Source organism: Solea senegalensis, unplaced genomic scaffold (genome assembly GCF_019176455.1).
Source record: "Solea senegalensis isolate Sse05_10M unplaced genomic scaffold, IFAPA_SoseM_1 scf7180000013451, whole genome shotgun sequence".
NCBI lineage: Eukaryota > Metazoa > Chordata > Actinopteri > Pleuronectiformes > Soleidae > Solea > Solea senegalensis.
The window spans coordinates 32,522-49,487 of NW_025320826.1; the positions used below are offsets into that span (position 1 = coordinate 32,522).

At 40.3% G+C, this 16,966-nt stretch overlaps 1 protein-coding gene across 1 annotated transcript; it reads left to right on the forward strand.

Annotated features, from left to right (window-relative positions):
• Positions 1–1,049: 1,049 nt before the first annotated feature.
• Positions 1,050–16,761, forward strand: ecpas (Ecm29 proteasome adaptor and scaffold). Its single transcript, XM_044015432.1, has 49 exons — positions 1,050–1,088; positions 1,836–1,966; positions 2,195–2,311; positions 2,650–2,768; positions 2,926–3,075; positions 3,214–3,391; positions 3,545–3,684; positions 4,056–4,134; positions 4,227–4,346; positions 4,469–4,554; positions 4,674–4,749; positions 4,833–4,882; positions 4,990–5,056; positions 5,186–5,308; positions 5,407–5,510; positions 5,708–5,831; positions 5,933–6,013; positions 6,122–6,338; positions 6,682–6,773; positions 6,870–7,004; positions 7,109–7,262; positions 7,429–7,601; positions 7,704–7,805; positions 8,078–8,201; positions 8,626–8,771; positions 9,067–9,121; positions 9,230–9,344; positions 9,459–9,524; positions 9,642–9,759; positions 9,856–10,023; positions 10,135–10,214; positions 10,474–10,579; positions 10,736–10,783; positions 10,881–10,999; positions 11,291–11,441; positions 11,548–11,613; positions 12,107–12,196; positions 12,303–12,369; positions 12,471–12,562; positions 12,657–12,723; positions 13,024–13,221; positions 13,484–13,695; positions 13,785–13,828; positions 13,919–14,111; positions 14,229–14,379; positions 14,801–14,906; positions 15,016–15,104; positions 15,214–15,285; positions 15,850–16,761. The coding sequence occupies exons 1-49, from the start codon at positions 1,067–1,069 to the stop codon at positions 15,987–15,989; spliced, it is 5,523 nt and encodes a 1,840-aa protein (XP_043871367.1). The 5' UTR covers positions 1,050–1,066; the 3' UTR covers positions 15,990–16,761.
• Positions 16,762–16,966: the final 205 nt, after the last annotated feature.

A 16,966-nucleotide genomic window follows, 5' to 3' on the forward strand; every position in this document is an offset into this window, starting at 1 on the left:
GCTGTGCAGCCGCAACGCAGCCAGAGATGATTCGAAAAGTGCACATATAAAGCAGAACTGCATTGATTTACTTTATGTGGTGAAAATCGAATGTTATGGGTGTTTGAATCAATTCTTTTTATTGTGCTTTATCTAATACTTAAACATATTGATATTATAGTATCTAAATGATAGATAATAATCTATAATAATGATATGTATGTAAAAAAGTATAATAATGATAAATAAATTTGTTTACAATGACTCAGCTCAAGTCTTCAAAATGTCCCGCTTATCCATATTTTATATCACAGTGCATTTGAAATATTTGGGGTTTGGACTATTAGTCAAATAAAGAAATGCATTTTGGAAACTTTGGAAAACTGGAAGTGCAAAATAATATAATAACACAATTGAGATAATGAAGTATGATAGGGAATGTACATTTGTAAATATGACTCATTAATTTATGAGTTGAAATATGACTGAAGCAGAGTATAAGGATGGTTCTTCTGAAGAACACCATCAGTCATATCCAAGTATAGTCAAAACCAAAATCCAGTTATTGAAAACAATATTTGTCAAACAATTATAAAAAAACAGGGCTTTTAGAAGAATTTTACATTTTTGTGGCACATGAATAAATGTACTGGGAAAAAATTAATTAAATAAGTGGCTAGAGACAGGGTAGGACATGTAAAAGGAAAAGAAGAGGTCTCATTTTATAGAGGAAAATTACGGGATTAACAAGAATGAAAAGTTGCTGGAAACAATTAATGCCCTCTTTAAGATGAGTATTTTTTAAGTGAGCGAGCAGATTGTGTCAATGTTTTTTTAGTTTCCATCTTTTTAGCTTTGTATGATGTGTCCCGTGTTGTATAGTATGTGTACATTTAAGATGTATGTAATCTATCTAACAAAAACGTTTTAATGTGTAAGGAAGTCATAAATATATCTTAATAAAATATATGATTATTATTTTTTAGCTCAATTCATGTGCTTAATGCCATAACGTTTGGATGATGTCTTATTGAGTGCAGTGACTCTCGCTCAACTGTGGGGGTCGCAAACCGGCTTTTCTGCAAACATGGCTGCTCAGGATGAACTCAGTAAGTTTCTTTCTGCGTTATTGGTGATGTATATATCCTACAATCTCATGTTCTTTGTTGTTGAAAAAAACTCAGAAGACAGGTTTACATTTATTTTAACGTCGGTAATGTTTTTAAAGTCAAAATAAAGCTTAATGTAGGTAAAAATAAGGAGTATGACAGACAGCTAGCTACACAGCTATGTTGCTAGCTCCAGTGCTAACGTCAGGAGGCCGACTGCCCAGTCATGGTCTAAAATGAAACTACCACGTAGGCTATTAATATATCGTCACTAATCAGACATTTTATGTGTAGTTATCCATTTTGGGTGTTTACGGTATTAAGTTTTAATTGAGCAGGATGACAATAGTTGTATGGAGTTAGGTTTAATATAGGGAAACGATGAAGTGCGTGGATAGTCTGTTCAGTTGATGGAGTTAGCTGGTTGGTGATCCATTCCAAGAGAAAGAAGGCAGGGCTGGGTGATGGTTACACGAACACGGCAGCTGTCAGGACGAGCTTATCTGTCAAACTGCAGTAACATGCATGAGGGACTGTCTGATTGTTTGTAGTTTACTGTTTTAGTCCCTCTGTCTGAAGCTGAAGGACACTCAGCCTGTTTTTTTTTTCTTCTGTGTATGCCTTTGTAATGTGTAATAGGCACAGGTTTTCCTTTAAAGTGTTCCTATGTGCACTGCATCTCTTAGTAAAACTACTCTGAAATGAAATATAAGCATTAATCATGGTGTTAAATATGTTTTCTGACAGATCAACTGGAACGTGTGTTCCTCCGCCTGGGCCATGCAGAAACAGACGAACAGCTTCAAGACATCATCTCCAAGTTCCTGCCCCCGGTGCTCCTTAAACTCTCCAGCGTTCAGGAGGGTGTGCGAAAGAAAGTAAGAAGGGCGTTGCCTCCCTGTGTGCACTAAAATTCCATTTGAACCTGGTAACATCATCTCACTAATGCAATGTATATATAACATAGAAACTTGTCTAGTGTTAGTCGTTACTCACTTCCTCATATGCCACCTTGCTTCCATGTCCTTGGTTCTTTCTCTTACACACCAGTCTGTGACTCTTGTGTTTTGCACCTGAATTACATTCTGTGCCTCTTTCTCTCCTAGGTGATGGAGCTGTTGGTCCACCTGAACAAGAGAATAAAAAGCAGACCCAAGATTCAGCTACCTGTAGAAACTTTGCTTGTTCAGTACCAAGACCCTGCAGCTGCTTCATTTGTCACGGTACGACTCTTGTCTTTAAGATGCTGTCAGACATGCACTGAACTCCAGATCTGCATCCTCTGATGATTCTCTTTTGTGAATGCGTCTCACTCAGAAATGCTGCAGCATTTATCATATCTAAATGATAAATTTAGATAATTTTTAGGATAAAGTGGTAGAAGATGGATGGATGGACTAAAAATTCATATATTATTATGTATTGTTATTTTAAGGAGAAGGTTGTGCAATATCCATTGATCCTTGCTAACATGACCCACCCTGATATCAGTGACGTTAACTAATAAGGTACCAGTTCGAATGGACAGGAGTGGTGATTGTTCAATTCATATATTTTGTAGAATTTCACCATCATCTACATCAAAATGGGCTATCCCCGTCTGGAAGTGGGAAAACAGTGTGAGTTGGCTCCCACTCTTCTTACTGCTATGGAAGGCAAACCACAGCCACAACAGGACAGGTGAGGAGAAACTTGATTACTGTAAAGTACACAGAAAAATAAGTGTGTGTGAGTTTTTTTTAGATAGACATTTGTGCTTGATGAGAATTTGGCTCAGTTGTCTTTCTTTAACCGGGCCATGTTTGATTTATGTTTTTCTTTGTGCTTCCACTCTTAGCCTGATGCACCTGCTGATCCCGACTCTTTACTATATGAAGTATCCTGCAGACACATCAAAGATTGCTTTTCCATTTAACTTAACTGAGCGGCCAAAGACAGTGCAGCTGCTGCTGGAGTTTATGTTGGATGTTTTACTGATGCCTTATGGGTGAGTACCTGTTATGTATGAATGTGGTTGTCAGGATGCTCTGGTTTCCTGTCCAGTGAAAATGTGCCCATCTTTTTTTCTTTGAGAATATCAACAATTTGCACAAACAAATTGACTTATTCTCTCTGGTCCCTGTAGGTTTGTGTTGAATGAATCCCCAACTCGCCCTGCACCCTCCTCATCACAGGGAAGCACTGCTGATGGGTCAGTGACCACAGGTGGCCAGGGTCTTCCCCAGCCACCTCCAGGAATGAGTGTTTATGCTGCAAAGAGGGTGATTGGAGAGGCCCAGTGGAGTGCTGAGCAACTAGAGCAGGTACTGTAACTAGCTGGAGGAAGAGTGTAGGCTAATGTTGTATATTTTGTCAATTTTGGTTGGTTATGTTTATTTAGAAATGCATTTTGTATACATTTGGTGATTGAAGCTTACATGCACATGATGACTGTTGGATCATGCTTTTTTCAACAGTGTAAGCTGGGTATAGTGAAGTTCATTGAAGCAAAGCAAGTTCCTGAAGTGGAGACCGTAGTTCACCTGGTGGTGGCGTCCAGTGATACCCGACACAGCGTTGCCACTGCAGCTGATCTGGAGCTGAAGAGCAAACAGAGGTTGATACTAGATGCATAATAAATAGTTTAAATCAATATCATTAGTTGTAAAGTCACCCACTTAAAAAAAATGTTAATAAAACAGCACTCAGATTACTATAAAATTACCAAATTATTAGGTAAACATATTAAGCTACACATTCCCAGGTAGTGAATTTTAACTCACACTCTTGTACCTGTTGCCATGAAATGCTAATTCACAATGACATTTTGTAGTTGGGTGTTTTATTCACTCTGACTGACCTGACTGGCAAATTTAATCTACTACACTATGATGAGTGGTTTTTTTTAATCATAAAAAGTTAGATTTTAGTTTTTTTGTTTTCACCAATTCTGCAATGGGTTTCTTACACGCTTCTTTTATCTTCCAGCATCATCGATTGGAATAATCCTCTAATTATTAACAAGATGTACAAGGTGTATCTTGGGGATGTTCCCCTTAAAACAAAGGTTTGTAAAATTACATTTAATTTTAATATTTAACCTGTGATTTGTTTGATCTATATGTAATCATACTGTTTTTTGTGCTGAACTCTATTTAGGGTGGCAATCTGAAGCAAGAGCTGAAGCATGAGCCAGTGAGCACAAGAGTCAAACTCAAGATCCTGCCACATCTTTTAAGATCACGCTTAGCTGCAGAGTGCTTTCCAGCTAATATTCAGGTATGATTTTTGTCCATGGTCATGGTTTCTTTTTGTTTTCGAAACGTGTCATGTCACATTAAGTCAGACTAAATTATTTTCAAGGACATGTATTTGAGTCATTGGTTCCCTGTCCTCCATAGGTTGTGTATGACGGTTTGTTTGGAGCCAACACCAACAACAAACTGCTGTCTCTCACCTTGCAGTTTGTCCATCACATTTGCATGGTGTAAGAAAACTACATTTTTTTCTGTCCATGACACAATTATTCCATTGACAAGTAAATGTGTTTTGCTAATGATAAATTAATAATGAATAAATACATTTTTTTCTGTCTTATGTTTTCAGGTGCCCTGACACTAATAAGCCTTTGGGGCTAATGCTGCTTAATGGTCTTACCAAGCTCATCAATGAATACAAGGAGGTAACAAATTGCATATTTCTTATCATCTGTTCTGTTAAGTTTAGTTTTTGTTTTACCCTCTTAACTACATGTTGCTCTTGCAGGATCCTAAGTTACTGTGTGTTGCCTACTCTGCAGTCGGAAAGCTGTCAAGGTATCATAAAATTATTCTCCCATCTTCCATTACCATTACCATTACTACTACCATTAAAGTAGAATTTTAGAAATTAAAAATATTATGTCCTCTATGTTCTCTCCTAGTCGTATGCCACAGCTGTTCACAAAGGATATTGCACTTGTGCAGCAGTTTTTTGATTCCATGTGTAAGGTAGGTGAACAATTGCTGAAGAATCCTACATTGGATGAACTTAAAACAGGAAAATATGAGTTAATGTGTAAAGATTTTCCAGCCATTTGTAGTGGTACTGATGTTACTGAAATTCTGTGTTATCTCTAGGAGGAGCCTGATGTTCGTTTAGCTATTCAGGAAGCTTTGTCTATGATGGTTGGAGCTTATGCTAACCTACAGGGGGCACTGCTTAACCTAATGGAGGCCCTGGTTGCTGCATACATTTCAAAGGTAATATAGATATTTGGTGTCCAAAAAACCTTGAACATTAATGATGAGTTTAGCAACCAGACATGAGGCAAATTAATCACTCTTGATTTCCTGGGTAGCCGGAGGTACAGGTTCGCCAAGTAGCCATGAAGTTTGCCAGCACCGTTTTTGCTCCTGATCATGTGCCATCAAGATATCTGCTGCTGCTAGCTGCTGGAGACCAGTAAGTCATGAAACCCAAATATCTGCACAAGCAGTACACCATCTGAAATTAAGAGCACCTAGGAGGTCTTTATCATATTATCTACACTATAAAATACAGATATGTTGCAAAATGGTTAAAACTGAAACTGAAAAGGGTGAAATCTGAGTGTCCCAGGGGATTAAATATTCTTATAAAAAGTTTTCTTTATGCTTTAGGAGGGAGGAGGTAGCAGGTGAAGCCCAGAGGGTGCTCAGGGGTTTTTCTACCAGGAGCTCAGAGAAGGAGGGACCAAAGCCTATGCCCTCATTTCCTGACATGGTAGCCTATGTCCAGGAGAAGGTCAGTATTGTTCATATTTTTCATTTTCTTTTCGATAACAACATTTTGTCCTGTGCTTGACAAAATAACTTATCCTTTTGAACCTGTCTTGTTGCTGTCAGGCGGCTCAGAGGATCAAGACTCCAGCCAAGTACATAGTTGGAACCTCCACTATTCCTTTCAATCCTTCTGCATTTGGGGAGGTAAAGATGTGACATCCACAAGTTTGTAAATTCAGCAGGTATCTGTGAAGGAGTGTTTATCTTTCAGCTATAGATGCTCCCCCTCATGATCCACCTATATTTTCCCAGATCATGCTTTACCTGAGGATGTGTTTAGCACACAGTGCTGGGGCCCCGTCCATGTCCACACGCTTGGCAGACATGCAGGATGATGCTCCAGCCATTGGTCGCTACGTCCACACGCTACTGTCCTCTGAGCTGCAGCCTTCAGTGTCGAAGTGGTCTGAGTCAAATCCTGTTCATGTCTACATGGATCTGTTACAGCAGCTGCTGTCTGCTGTAGGAGGTGAGAGAAATGAACCTGCTCTTCCTGAGCACATGGTTCTATAGTCATTATGTGAACACTCACATATTTTGTAAATGCAGTAGTGTGAGTATTATCAGATTGACGAAGCAAGTGAAGGTGAAGTCCTACACAAAGTGATTTTTAATATATTTAAAAAGAGTAGATCTAATATATTGGCATAAGAAACTGTAAATAAAACTTATACAGACAGACTTGCTCTGTAACATGTGATTTTAATTTAAAAACGTTTTAAATCAACCTGTGTGTGTGTGTGTGTGTTTGTATTTCAGGGTGTTTTAATAGTGTTTTAAATTTGTTTTAATTTCATTTAATCTCTCAAAAGGAATCCCAGTTATGTACTGTCTACTGGAGGTTGTGTCTGTCTGCCCAGAGAAACTGGCTCCTAGATTTGCTGATAAAATTGACTGGATTAAAGTAAGTGTTTCATTACCTTTACCAAGGAGGTTATTTTTTCAGTTTCCTGTCTGTCTCATCTCAAATGAGTTCACATTTCCATGTATTTTTGTCCAGAGTCTGATGAACACAAATAAGGAGGACATGAGGGAGCTGGCAGCGCAGCTGTATGCTGTTGTGGTTTCCACCATGAAGGGCAACGAACTTCAGACAGCCGTGCAGAACTTGGTCAAAATCACTAAAGACAACCACGTATGTGACTTTGTCTGTGTGAAAAACTGGGTTGTTGTTATATTTTAAAGTTTTTAACATGTGTCAATATTTGCTCATTTTGCTTTCATTTTGTTTGACCACAGAGTCCTGAAACACAACATGGTGCCATCTTGGCTCTTGGCTACATGGTGGGACGATACATGAGCAAGAAGAAATCCAGTGACAACATGGGGCAGAAAATGAACTTCTCCTCACAAGAAGAGGATGCAATTGTTTCCATGGCTACCAAGACAGTTGGTATGTAATTAATCAGTCATTTCCCACAATTTGACTTTTATTTACTGACTGATTGGCTTGAGTTTTTTTTTAAAATCTCCTGTCTTAACAATAATAATAATAGAAGAACAGATTTTGTTGAGAATCATCTGCTGGTTCAACCACTCAAGTGTTTGTGTCACCTCAGGTTCCTTCCTGGACAGCAGTAGTGCTCTACTGACAGTAGCAGCCTGTACAGCTTTGGGGGAAATTGGTCGGAATGGCAACTTGCTGATCCCTCCAGAGGGTGAGGGCTTCACCAAACTCTCCATTGTGGAGAACCTACTGGCCCGCATCCCCTCTGGCAAGGAGAGCACAAAGGTAACTAAAGGAGGTGGATGTTGTGATGTTTGGTATATTGTTGAAATTGTTCACCAGCAGTAAATACCGCATCTACTGACTTGTTCATGTGATGTGGTTTAGATGAAGGAGCGATCAATCCAGACCTTAGGTCACCTACCAGTGGGAGATGGAGACTTCCCTCACCAGAAGAAACTGCTGCAGGGACTCATGGATTCTGTAGAGGTAAGGAGTAACAGTTGTATTTTATGTGGAGTATATAAAGCAAAAACACAACTTTGTTTCTATTTGATTTCAATTTCTGAGAAACGTAATAATGCCAAATATTTGGTGCGGCCTAGCATTAAACGCTGTTAGATGATGTATCCAGTTGTAGCTGAAATGGGTTTTTCTGCCTTAACTAACCATCTGCATTTGTCTCCGCTTGACCCTGTTTCAAGTGGTCTGCTAGTTTATTCAAACGTGTCTTTCCCTTTTTTTCCGCTTTTTCACTTCAGGCCAAACAGGTGGAGCTGCAGTTCACAGTAGGAGAAGCTATCACCAGTGCAGCGATCGGTACCAGCTCTGGAGCTGCCAGAGACCCTTGGACCTGCACTGAGGACCAATACAATCCACCCCACAGTGAGTACTTGTAGCTATAGATTGTATTTTCAACAGCTTCCTCTACTGATTCACAAGCTGGCTGTAAAGGCATCGCCTCTGATACATCAATCAAAACAAAATCCAGTAATATCATTAATAAAATCAGTTTGTCTCATTTCACGGTTCCAAGTATTTGCTTGTATCTGGATTCACTTGTGCTCAGTCTGTTGCAAATGTGATTCACAACAAATGAAGTTAAGCTTAACTGACCACATTTGTCACACATGTCTCTTGTATTGTGGCAGTGACTGTCACAGTAACATTAAGTAAAACACATTTTCTGTCCAGCTCTGCATTGCTTGCTACTATGGTAATAAAAAATGTGCCTAAGCAAACGTTGGCATCCATTAATCCTTTAGTTTACAAGATTTACCATTACCACTGTCATTTTTTCCCCTGTTAGACATTAAAAACAATGATGTGGTTCCTTGGGTCCTCAACTCCGTCCTGTCCAAGTACATACCCAGCCAGAACCCCCATGTCCGACAGGCAGCCTGCATCTGGCTGCTCTCCCTGGTCAAGAAACTCAGCCAAAACAAAGAAATCACGGTGGGTGGTTGCAAAAATTAACCTTTTATCTGGGGTGAAAAATGTGTTGGCAGTATTAGCTGAATCAAAAATAATTTTAGCCTTTTCACACTCATTGTTTTGGTGACATTAGATATAGAGGCATTTGCAAAGTGACTATATATATATTACATGTTTATGTTAAAACAAAAAAGGGTGCACAATCGCAACATCTGTCCATACACTACCCTCTGACTTAGTAGAAATGGTCACATATGTTTATATTAAGTCACTTTTTTGTTGTCATTTTAAAAGAATCTTCCCTTTTCCCCTACAGTCCAATTTAAAGGAGATTCAGGTGGCATTCATCTCTGTTCTCTCAGACCATGACGGTAAAATGACAGCATTGTTTAATCTCCTCTGTACTTTAACAGACATCAACCCTTTGCTGTCTGTTCCTAATCATTTTTCATCCATCACCCCTTTTTTTTTTCCTGTAGAGTTGAGTCAGGATGTAGCGTCTAAAGGACTTGGTTTGGTCTATGAAATGGGAGGAGAAGCTGACCAGCACGAACTGGTGTCCACCCTGGTGGAAGCACTCATGACAGGCAAAAGGTGAGTGGAAAGCTTAATAAAAGAAGGCATGATGTAATGAGACAAGACACTGCAGCATCTTTCCTGTAGGGGATAAGAAATATGCTTGGAATAATTATTTCTGTTTGCAAACAGAGTGAAGCATGCTGTCTCTGAAGACACAGAGGTGTTCCAAGGAGGTTTGGGTAAAACACCTGATGGGTAAGTAGCGTGTTATCTCAAATTTGTGGTCCAAATGTCAGATTTTTTTGTAATGTATTTAGTAGGTTCTTTGCACAGAAAGTAACCTTTTTCTTCTGCTATGAATGTTCCTGGCAGTCACAACCTGTCCACATACAAAGAGCTCTGCTCATTGGCCAGCGACCTGAACCAACCGGATCTTGTTTACAAGTTCATGAACTTAGCTAATCACCACGCCATGTGGAACTCCCGCAAGGTATCATGTTTATTCTCTTTATCATTACGCACTGTACATGTGTGCCTCTGTGCCCCCTCCCCCCACCTGACCCCTTCTCTCCTCTCACCTCGTCAGGGAGCAGCTTTTGGGTTCCACATGATCGCTACCAAGGCCGGGGAGCAGCTGGCTCCGTTCCTGCCGCAGCTTGTGCCTCGCCTGTATCGCTACCAGTTTGACCCTAACCTGAGCATACGTCAGGCCATGACGAGCATCTGGGATGCACTGGTCACTGATAAGACCCTGGTAGGATTTGACACTAAAAGATGTGAATATAAATAACCATACACATACAAATACATGTGTAATTATGCATCGAAGTGATTGTATGTGCATGTTTGTTCTGATGTGTCACAGGTTGATAAGTATCTCAAGGAAATTCTGCAGGATGTAATTACTAACTTGACCAGTAACCACTGGAGAGTCCGTGAGTCCAGGTACAGTAACAGCATAAACTCTATTATCAGACTTGTAAAAAATTATGTGAATTTACAGCTTTATCTACTCTCATCTGTTTATTTGACCTGTCTAAATGGCACTTTATTGAAAATAACCATTTCCATTGTCACAGTTTCTCTTGTATGTTATATTATAGTCGCCATTTATGATTACCATTTTGAACAATGGTAATATAATGTTGAAATGTTGCTCCTTGCTCCAAAGCACTGTAATTTCATCAGTTGGTTTTCCTTCCAGCTGCCTGGCCCTAAATGACCTGATTCGTGGCCGCCAAGCTGATGACCTCATTGATCATCTTGCCGAAATGTGGGAAACACTTTTCAGAGTGCTTGATGACATCAAGGTGAGCAGATAATCGGAATCAATGTTGATTTAATATGCCAAGGGCAGGCGATGTACATTTGATTTGATCATTATTGATTGTGTGAAAACACTTGTGGCATCATTGCTAGTGCGGTTTGGGTTTATATCTGTGACTCTGACTGTGTTTGTATTTCAGGAATCTGTGAGGAAGGCTGCAGACCTAACACTGAAAACACTCAGTAAAGTAAGTATGATGGTCACTAGACTGGTCTGTGCACACACAGTATGTTTGTATTCATTTGTTAGTGCCTGTCCATCAACACTCTTTCTATTGTGTCCAGGTGTGCACTCGTATGTGTGAATCAACAGGCTCTGCAGCCCAGAGAACCGTGGCAGTGCTGTTGCCTACTCTGCTAGAAAAGGGCATCGTTAGCAACGTCTCAGAGGTCCGATCTCTCAGGTAATGTCTCTCACTACCGTTGCTTACATTTTAGCAATGATGTTTGCTTTTTATCTGTTAATCAAATACAAAAAAAATAAATGGTTCAACAGAATGGTGAAGGCACCAAGCCAGTTTTTAATTATTTTTTAGGATAAAGGTAAAAGAACACATTTGTAAACTGGCCCTGTCATTCTTCTGTTGAGGAAATGCTCATTTATTTGTCTGTTGTCTGATTTATCTGTTGATCCATAGTTCATGAAATGGCTAAAGGATTTGTGCCTCTCAACCCCTGTGTTTTTTTCTTACCAGTATCCAGACCCTGGTGAAGATCAGCAAGACCGCTGGTGCCCGACTGAAGCCTCATGCTTCCCGACTCATCCCAGCTCTACTGGAGGCTCTCAGCACCCTGGAGCCTCAGGTCCTCAACTACCTTAGTCTCAGAGCCACAGAGCAGGAAAAGGTAACCTCATCCATCGATTGCATGTGCAGCAGCAACAGGTGACTCTGTGAGATTTTAACACAAGTTAGATTTCCCATTATAAGTCATTGTTTTTCTGTTACTCCAGAGTGCCATGGATGCTGCCAGACTAAGTGCTGCCAAGTCCTCTCCAATGATGGAGACCATTAACATGGTAAAATACTGTTATAATTGATATTGTATGTATAATAATTGATTATATTGGGCTGTTGCTGTTATGGCTATACAGTGGTTACGGAGTTTTGTCACACACACAATCTCTTCACCAAAAAAGAAAAATATTAGATGCAATCCCAAGGGAGATGGGAGCCCACAGTTCACCAGGTCATAAATAACTTATTTTTAAATGATAATATGTTTTGGGTCGCATTCTGTCACATTGGCTGGGCTTTTTGTATTATATCACTGTGTGTATTAACCTTCATTTACACTGCACATGCCTATAATTTGGGAAACAGTGGCCATACAGCATAGTGTCACGGAAACAACAGTCAGCTTATAACAACTGCATTGCAGTTTAATGGCTTTATAAATAAGTGCGATAAGAAAAACAGCCTCACCTCAGTGTGTCCCAAGATTGTGATGTAATGCCTGACTTCATACGGAAGAAAGAGGGATAATGTGAGAGGACATGTCTTTGTACACAGTGTCTGCAGCACCTCGATGTTTCTGTGTTGGGCGAGCTGGTTCCTCGGCTCTGTGAGCTGCTTAAGAGCGGAGTAGGCTTGGGCACCAAGGTAACACACACTCCTTATACACTGATGCTGTCAATCTCCTCTACGTCCATTTGTGGCTTGTAAAGTTTCATTGTTAGCCCTGCTCACGTTTGCCTCTTCTCCATAGGGGGGCTGTGCAAGTGTCATAGTTTCACTCACAGTGCAGTGTCCTCAAGACCTCACTCCATATTCAGGTACAGCAAAAGCTTAACATCAAGCTGAAAATGTAATCTACACTTCTGTGATGTACACTCTTATGTCCACTTTTGGTACAAATAAAATTAATATTTTTCAGCTAAACTGATGAGCGCCCTGCTGAATGGCATCCATGACAGAAGCACCGTAGTCCAGAAAGCATTTGCCTTTGCTCTGGGCCACCTAGTCAGGGTAAGTTTGTTGAGTTATCCTAGGTCAAAGATCAGAACATGATGTATGTTGTTCTCTCAGTAACTAATTCAGCGTCACTGTTTGCCCCCAATAGACGGCAAAAGACAGCAGTGTGGAGAAACTACTACTGAAACTCAACATCTGGTATTTGGAGAAAGAAGGTGAGTCAGCAGATAATGTCTAATATTTAGGTATGTCTCGATCCACTTTTTTGGCCCCCGATCCAAACTCACGATCCGATACTTAGATTTATCTAGACAACAGAGTGGTACAGTGAACCATTCTAAACCAGCACTGTGTTTGTGTATAAGTCGTTAAACTGCAACCAAACTTCACTACATGTTTGTTGAGCAGGTGGTTTGATGCGGTTGCAACAACAGTTACAAGAGTTACGTTCACATTTTCTGCATCAAACAAGACAGTAACTCTGGAACTCTCTTTGCCGTCTCTTTCACTCCCAGAGCCGGTGTTTAAGTCCTCGTGTGCGTTGATCATGCATGCCATCAGCCACTACAGTCCTGATGTGCTGAAGGGCCATGCAGGAGTGGCTCTGCCGCTGGCCTTCCTCGGCATGCATCAGGCGCCAGGTCCTGATGAGGAGAAAGGAGAGAGCCACGATGCCACGCTGTGGGCTGAGGTGTGGCAGGAGAACGTTCCAGGTGAGGAATATTCATACAGTGAAGAGATCTAAACACATTATGTATGTGGAATTTTCCAAAGAACACTATGCTGAATGCATATATGATTTTTTTTAAATATATAAATGACTAAATACAGTGGTGGATATGTAGCTTTTTCTATCATCGATAGCATACACTTAGATGAATACTTACCAAAATACTTCCAATTACATTTGAATAGCACCTCTCATATAATAGTGAAGTATAATAATTATCTTAACATGGTGTTCTATGATTCCAGGAAGCTTTGGAGGCATCAGACTTTACATGACTGAGCTGATCACCATTACACAGAAAGCTCTGCAGTCCCAGTCCTGGAAGATGAAAGCTCAGGGTGCAGCTGCCATGGCAACCGTCGCTAAGGAACAGATGGGCTCATTGGTGGCGCCACACCTAGGTCTGGTGCTAACGGCATTAATGCAGGGACTATCCGGACGCACATGGGCGGGCAAGGTATTAACTGCAAGAACAAGATCAAAGCAGAAAACAAGGATAAAGTTTGTTGTGTTTCATACTGATTTCTTTTTTTCTCGTCTTTTTAGGAGGAGCTGTTGAAAGCAATCGGATCAGTAGTGTCTAAATGCAGGTGGGATTTTGTTCTTTTAATTAATACCAGATTTATATGAAGGGCGACACATATTTTACACATTTTTTTTTTACTCCCTGTGGGTTTCAGTGGTGAGCTACAGAAGCCGTGCTCGGGTCAGCCCACCATCTCTGAGGTGCTGGAGGTCGTGTTGAAGGAATGTCGCAAGGAGAGCCCGGTTTACAAAATGGCCGCTCTGCGTTGTGCTGGAGACGTGCTCCACAGCAGTCAAGAGGACCGCTTTAGCGACATGGCAGAGATCCTTGTCCCTATGATCAAGAAGGTTAAATCACGTCTTCTCCTTTTTGATATTGTCTGGTTGTTTTTAGAATGTTTGTATTTAACAAAAACAAAACTGGACTTTAAGAAGCTGTGCTCAGTCTACCTTTCTCATACTCAGAGCTGCCCAGAGAGTGGTGGTGCCTCCCAGCGGTCACTGCAGGAGGACGACGACGACACAGACGTGAAGGAGAAAGAGATGCAGACGGAAGCTTTGCTTTGTGCTTTGGAGACTCTTGGAAAGGCTTGGCCCAGGACCCCACAGACCCAGGGTAACATTTGAATACAAGCTTAGTAATAGCATGTTAAGATGAATCAAACAGAAATTAGTCCAAACAGTGATTTCTGCCTTTACTAGTTTAAAAAAAGTGAGTGATCTATTTAAAGATCCTTCTCATTTCTAAACATGTGCCAGGCTACTTAGAATTTGTTAGATTTACATACACTGGAGTATAATATTCCCAAAAATGTACCTCATGAAACAGGACTGAGATTGATTATACTTTGGTTTAAATTTTACCATGTATTATGGAAAATGTTAATTCTGTTAGATTTACTTACATTACATTTCTAACATTTGTAACCTCAGTGGCAGAGCGGCCATAGCATTACTCTTCTAACCAGATGGGAGGACTGCTGCAAACCTGAACTGTGACTCCTCTGACCTAATGTCATTTGTGTGTGTTTGTGTAGCTCGTTTCCAGGTGGAGGTGTGTCATCTAATGTGTGAAAAGCTCAAACGAAGCACTTGGAAAGTGCAGTTGGCTGTTCTACAGTCCATGAAGGCGTACTTTCAAGGGTCAGGACCAACTAAGATGCATAATACTATTGCAATGCTAATACGTGGATTTGCGCTTAGATTGTTAGAATTAGGATTTATTCTCGATGTTTCTCATTTTCTTCTATAGGTTGCTGCTGTTGGAGAAGGGCAGTGAAGATTTCAACACGCTGTCACAGATCCTCACAGAGACGTGTGCTGGCCTCACATACCCTTTAGGTACTGGCTATTAATGCATTTCATATAACTACTGTGAATAATACTGTTAATGCAAATCCGTTTTTATCACCACGTTCATTTTTTTGTTTTGTTTTGTTTTTCTATCCAGAAAACAAAAGTTACTCGTCTGTGAGGACAGAGGCCCTGTCAGTTGTGGATCTGATCGTGAAGAGAACTGGAGGTGATTTTTTTTTTTTTACTAAGATTGTCTGGCAGTGGTGTGTGTGTGTGTGTGTGTGTGTGATGGGAAAAAAAGAGGAGATCCATTATATCTATACACTATATGTATGTATTGTTGTTATTATTTTGTATGGACATCTGTAGTTCTTAGGAAAATGGAATAACTTTATAATAGAGTAACTTTTGGTGGTGATACCATGGCTTTTCCTCTAGCGTCACTATGAAAGTAACATTTGTGGTTTTAAGTGAAGCATCTGGAGTTAGTCCTGCAATTCCTGGTCTGCAGGGAGGGGGCGCACTGTTGGATTGATGCCATACTGACATCACAACTTTGAATTCCAATCGCTTCCTCGGCTCATTCCTTGTTAATTGCTGTCACTGATACTGAATTTGTTATTGATTCATGCTCTTTATCAGAAGCAGAGGGACTGGATGAACTAGGTCTTGTTTCATTTGTGTGTTTTAAAGGGGACTTATTATGCAAAATCAACTTTTTAATGTAAAATGTTTCGTGCTAATGTAAAAGCTGAAATGAAACGTTCTTGTGTCCGTGTGATGTGAACAGAGAGTGAACAATGGGACTGCGTGTCTGTGAAGAGCCGCGAGCAGCTGCAGCGCTCGCTGTCGACGCTGCAGTCGGACAACAGACCGGACCTGAGGGACAAAGCCCAGGAGCTACGTCGACACATCCAGAGTCAACCTTGAACACGGGTGCCCCACAAGTCGGCCGAATACATGTGTACATCTACAAATGGAATACAACCAAGATAACAGCGCATTAACTTCTCTAAACTTCTTCGCACATAATACAAGTCATTCGTATCCGCACTCGTCTGTGTGAGCTGTTAACTAAAGCAGTTCTTCTCCTAACGCAGATATTCATGTCAAATATTCATATTACCTGTGGGTTTTGAAGCTGCCGTGTGCAAGACAGTGCTCCAGTCAAGCTGAACAACTAACTAGTGTCTGTGGTTTTACGATACTGTTGGTTTTACTCCAATAACTCGACTTGCCATGCGTCTGATCAGTGACAGTGATGAAGGGTCAAGACCATTATTGTAATTTGTCAAGTTTTATTTGGTTCATTTCTATGGACAGTAAGATGCTGGTAATAAATGCTATATAAACCAATCTGTTAGGTTTGTGGACACTGTATACCTTTAGACCCAAAATGGGGACTTTTACTACTGTTGTGGGTTTGCCTACTCACTTAATGTCAGAGGAGCAGCAGGTTGTTCTCCTTGGCTAGCACAGGATGACTTGCCAGCTCTTGTTCAGTCTTTGAGCATGTCCTGAACATGATGTTTTTCTGTTTCTGCTGTTTGCATGGTGATTTAAGCAGGAGTGAAGCTTATTTTGTGAAATTAGTAAAGAAAAAAAAAAAATAAATAAATAAAACCTGCTGTTGAATTCAAAATTATACTATCGCTGTTTGAAATTGTCCCTGATGAAATAAAACTACCTTGGTCATTTGGAACAGTGACTTGTCATTATGATGGTAACAGTAAGTTAAATACAAACAGGATCATGGCATTTTTACACACATTACTGATGAAAACATGATGCAGTGAAAATCTCACATAAAAAGCTAAATGAAACCAGTTTGTTAAACTTGTATAGGTACATCAGCCATGTTTCCTTAATGTTGTTACAAATGCTTCTCAAAATGGTCTGTATTTGTT

Excerpts from the sequence above, each read along its gene's own strand:
- ecpas (XM_044015432.1), top strand. The coding sequence starts at position 1,067 with ATGGCTGCTCAGGATGAACTCA. Across the intron at positions 1,089-1,835 it reads GGCTGCTCAGGATGAACTCA|ATCAACTGGAACGTGTGTTC; the intron begins GTAAGTTTCTTT and ends GTTTTCTGACAG. Across the intron at positions 4,135-4,226 it reads ATGTTCCCCTTAAAACAAAG|GGTGGCAATCTGAAGCAAGA; the intron begins GTTTGTAAAATT and ends AACTCTATTTAG.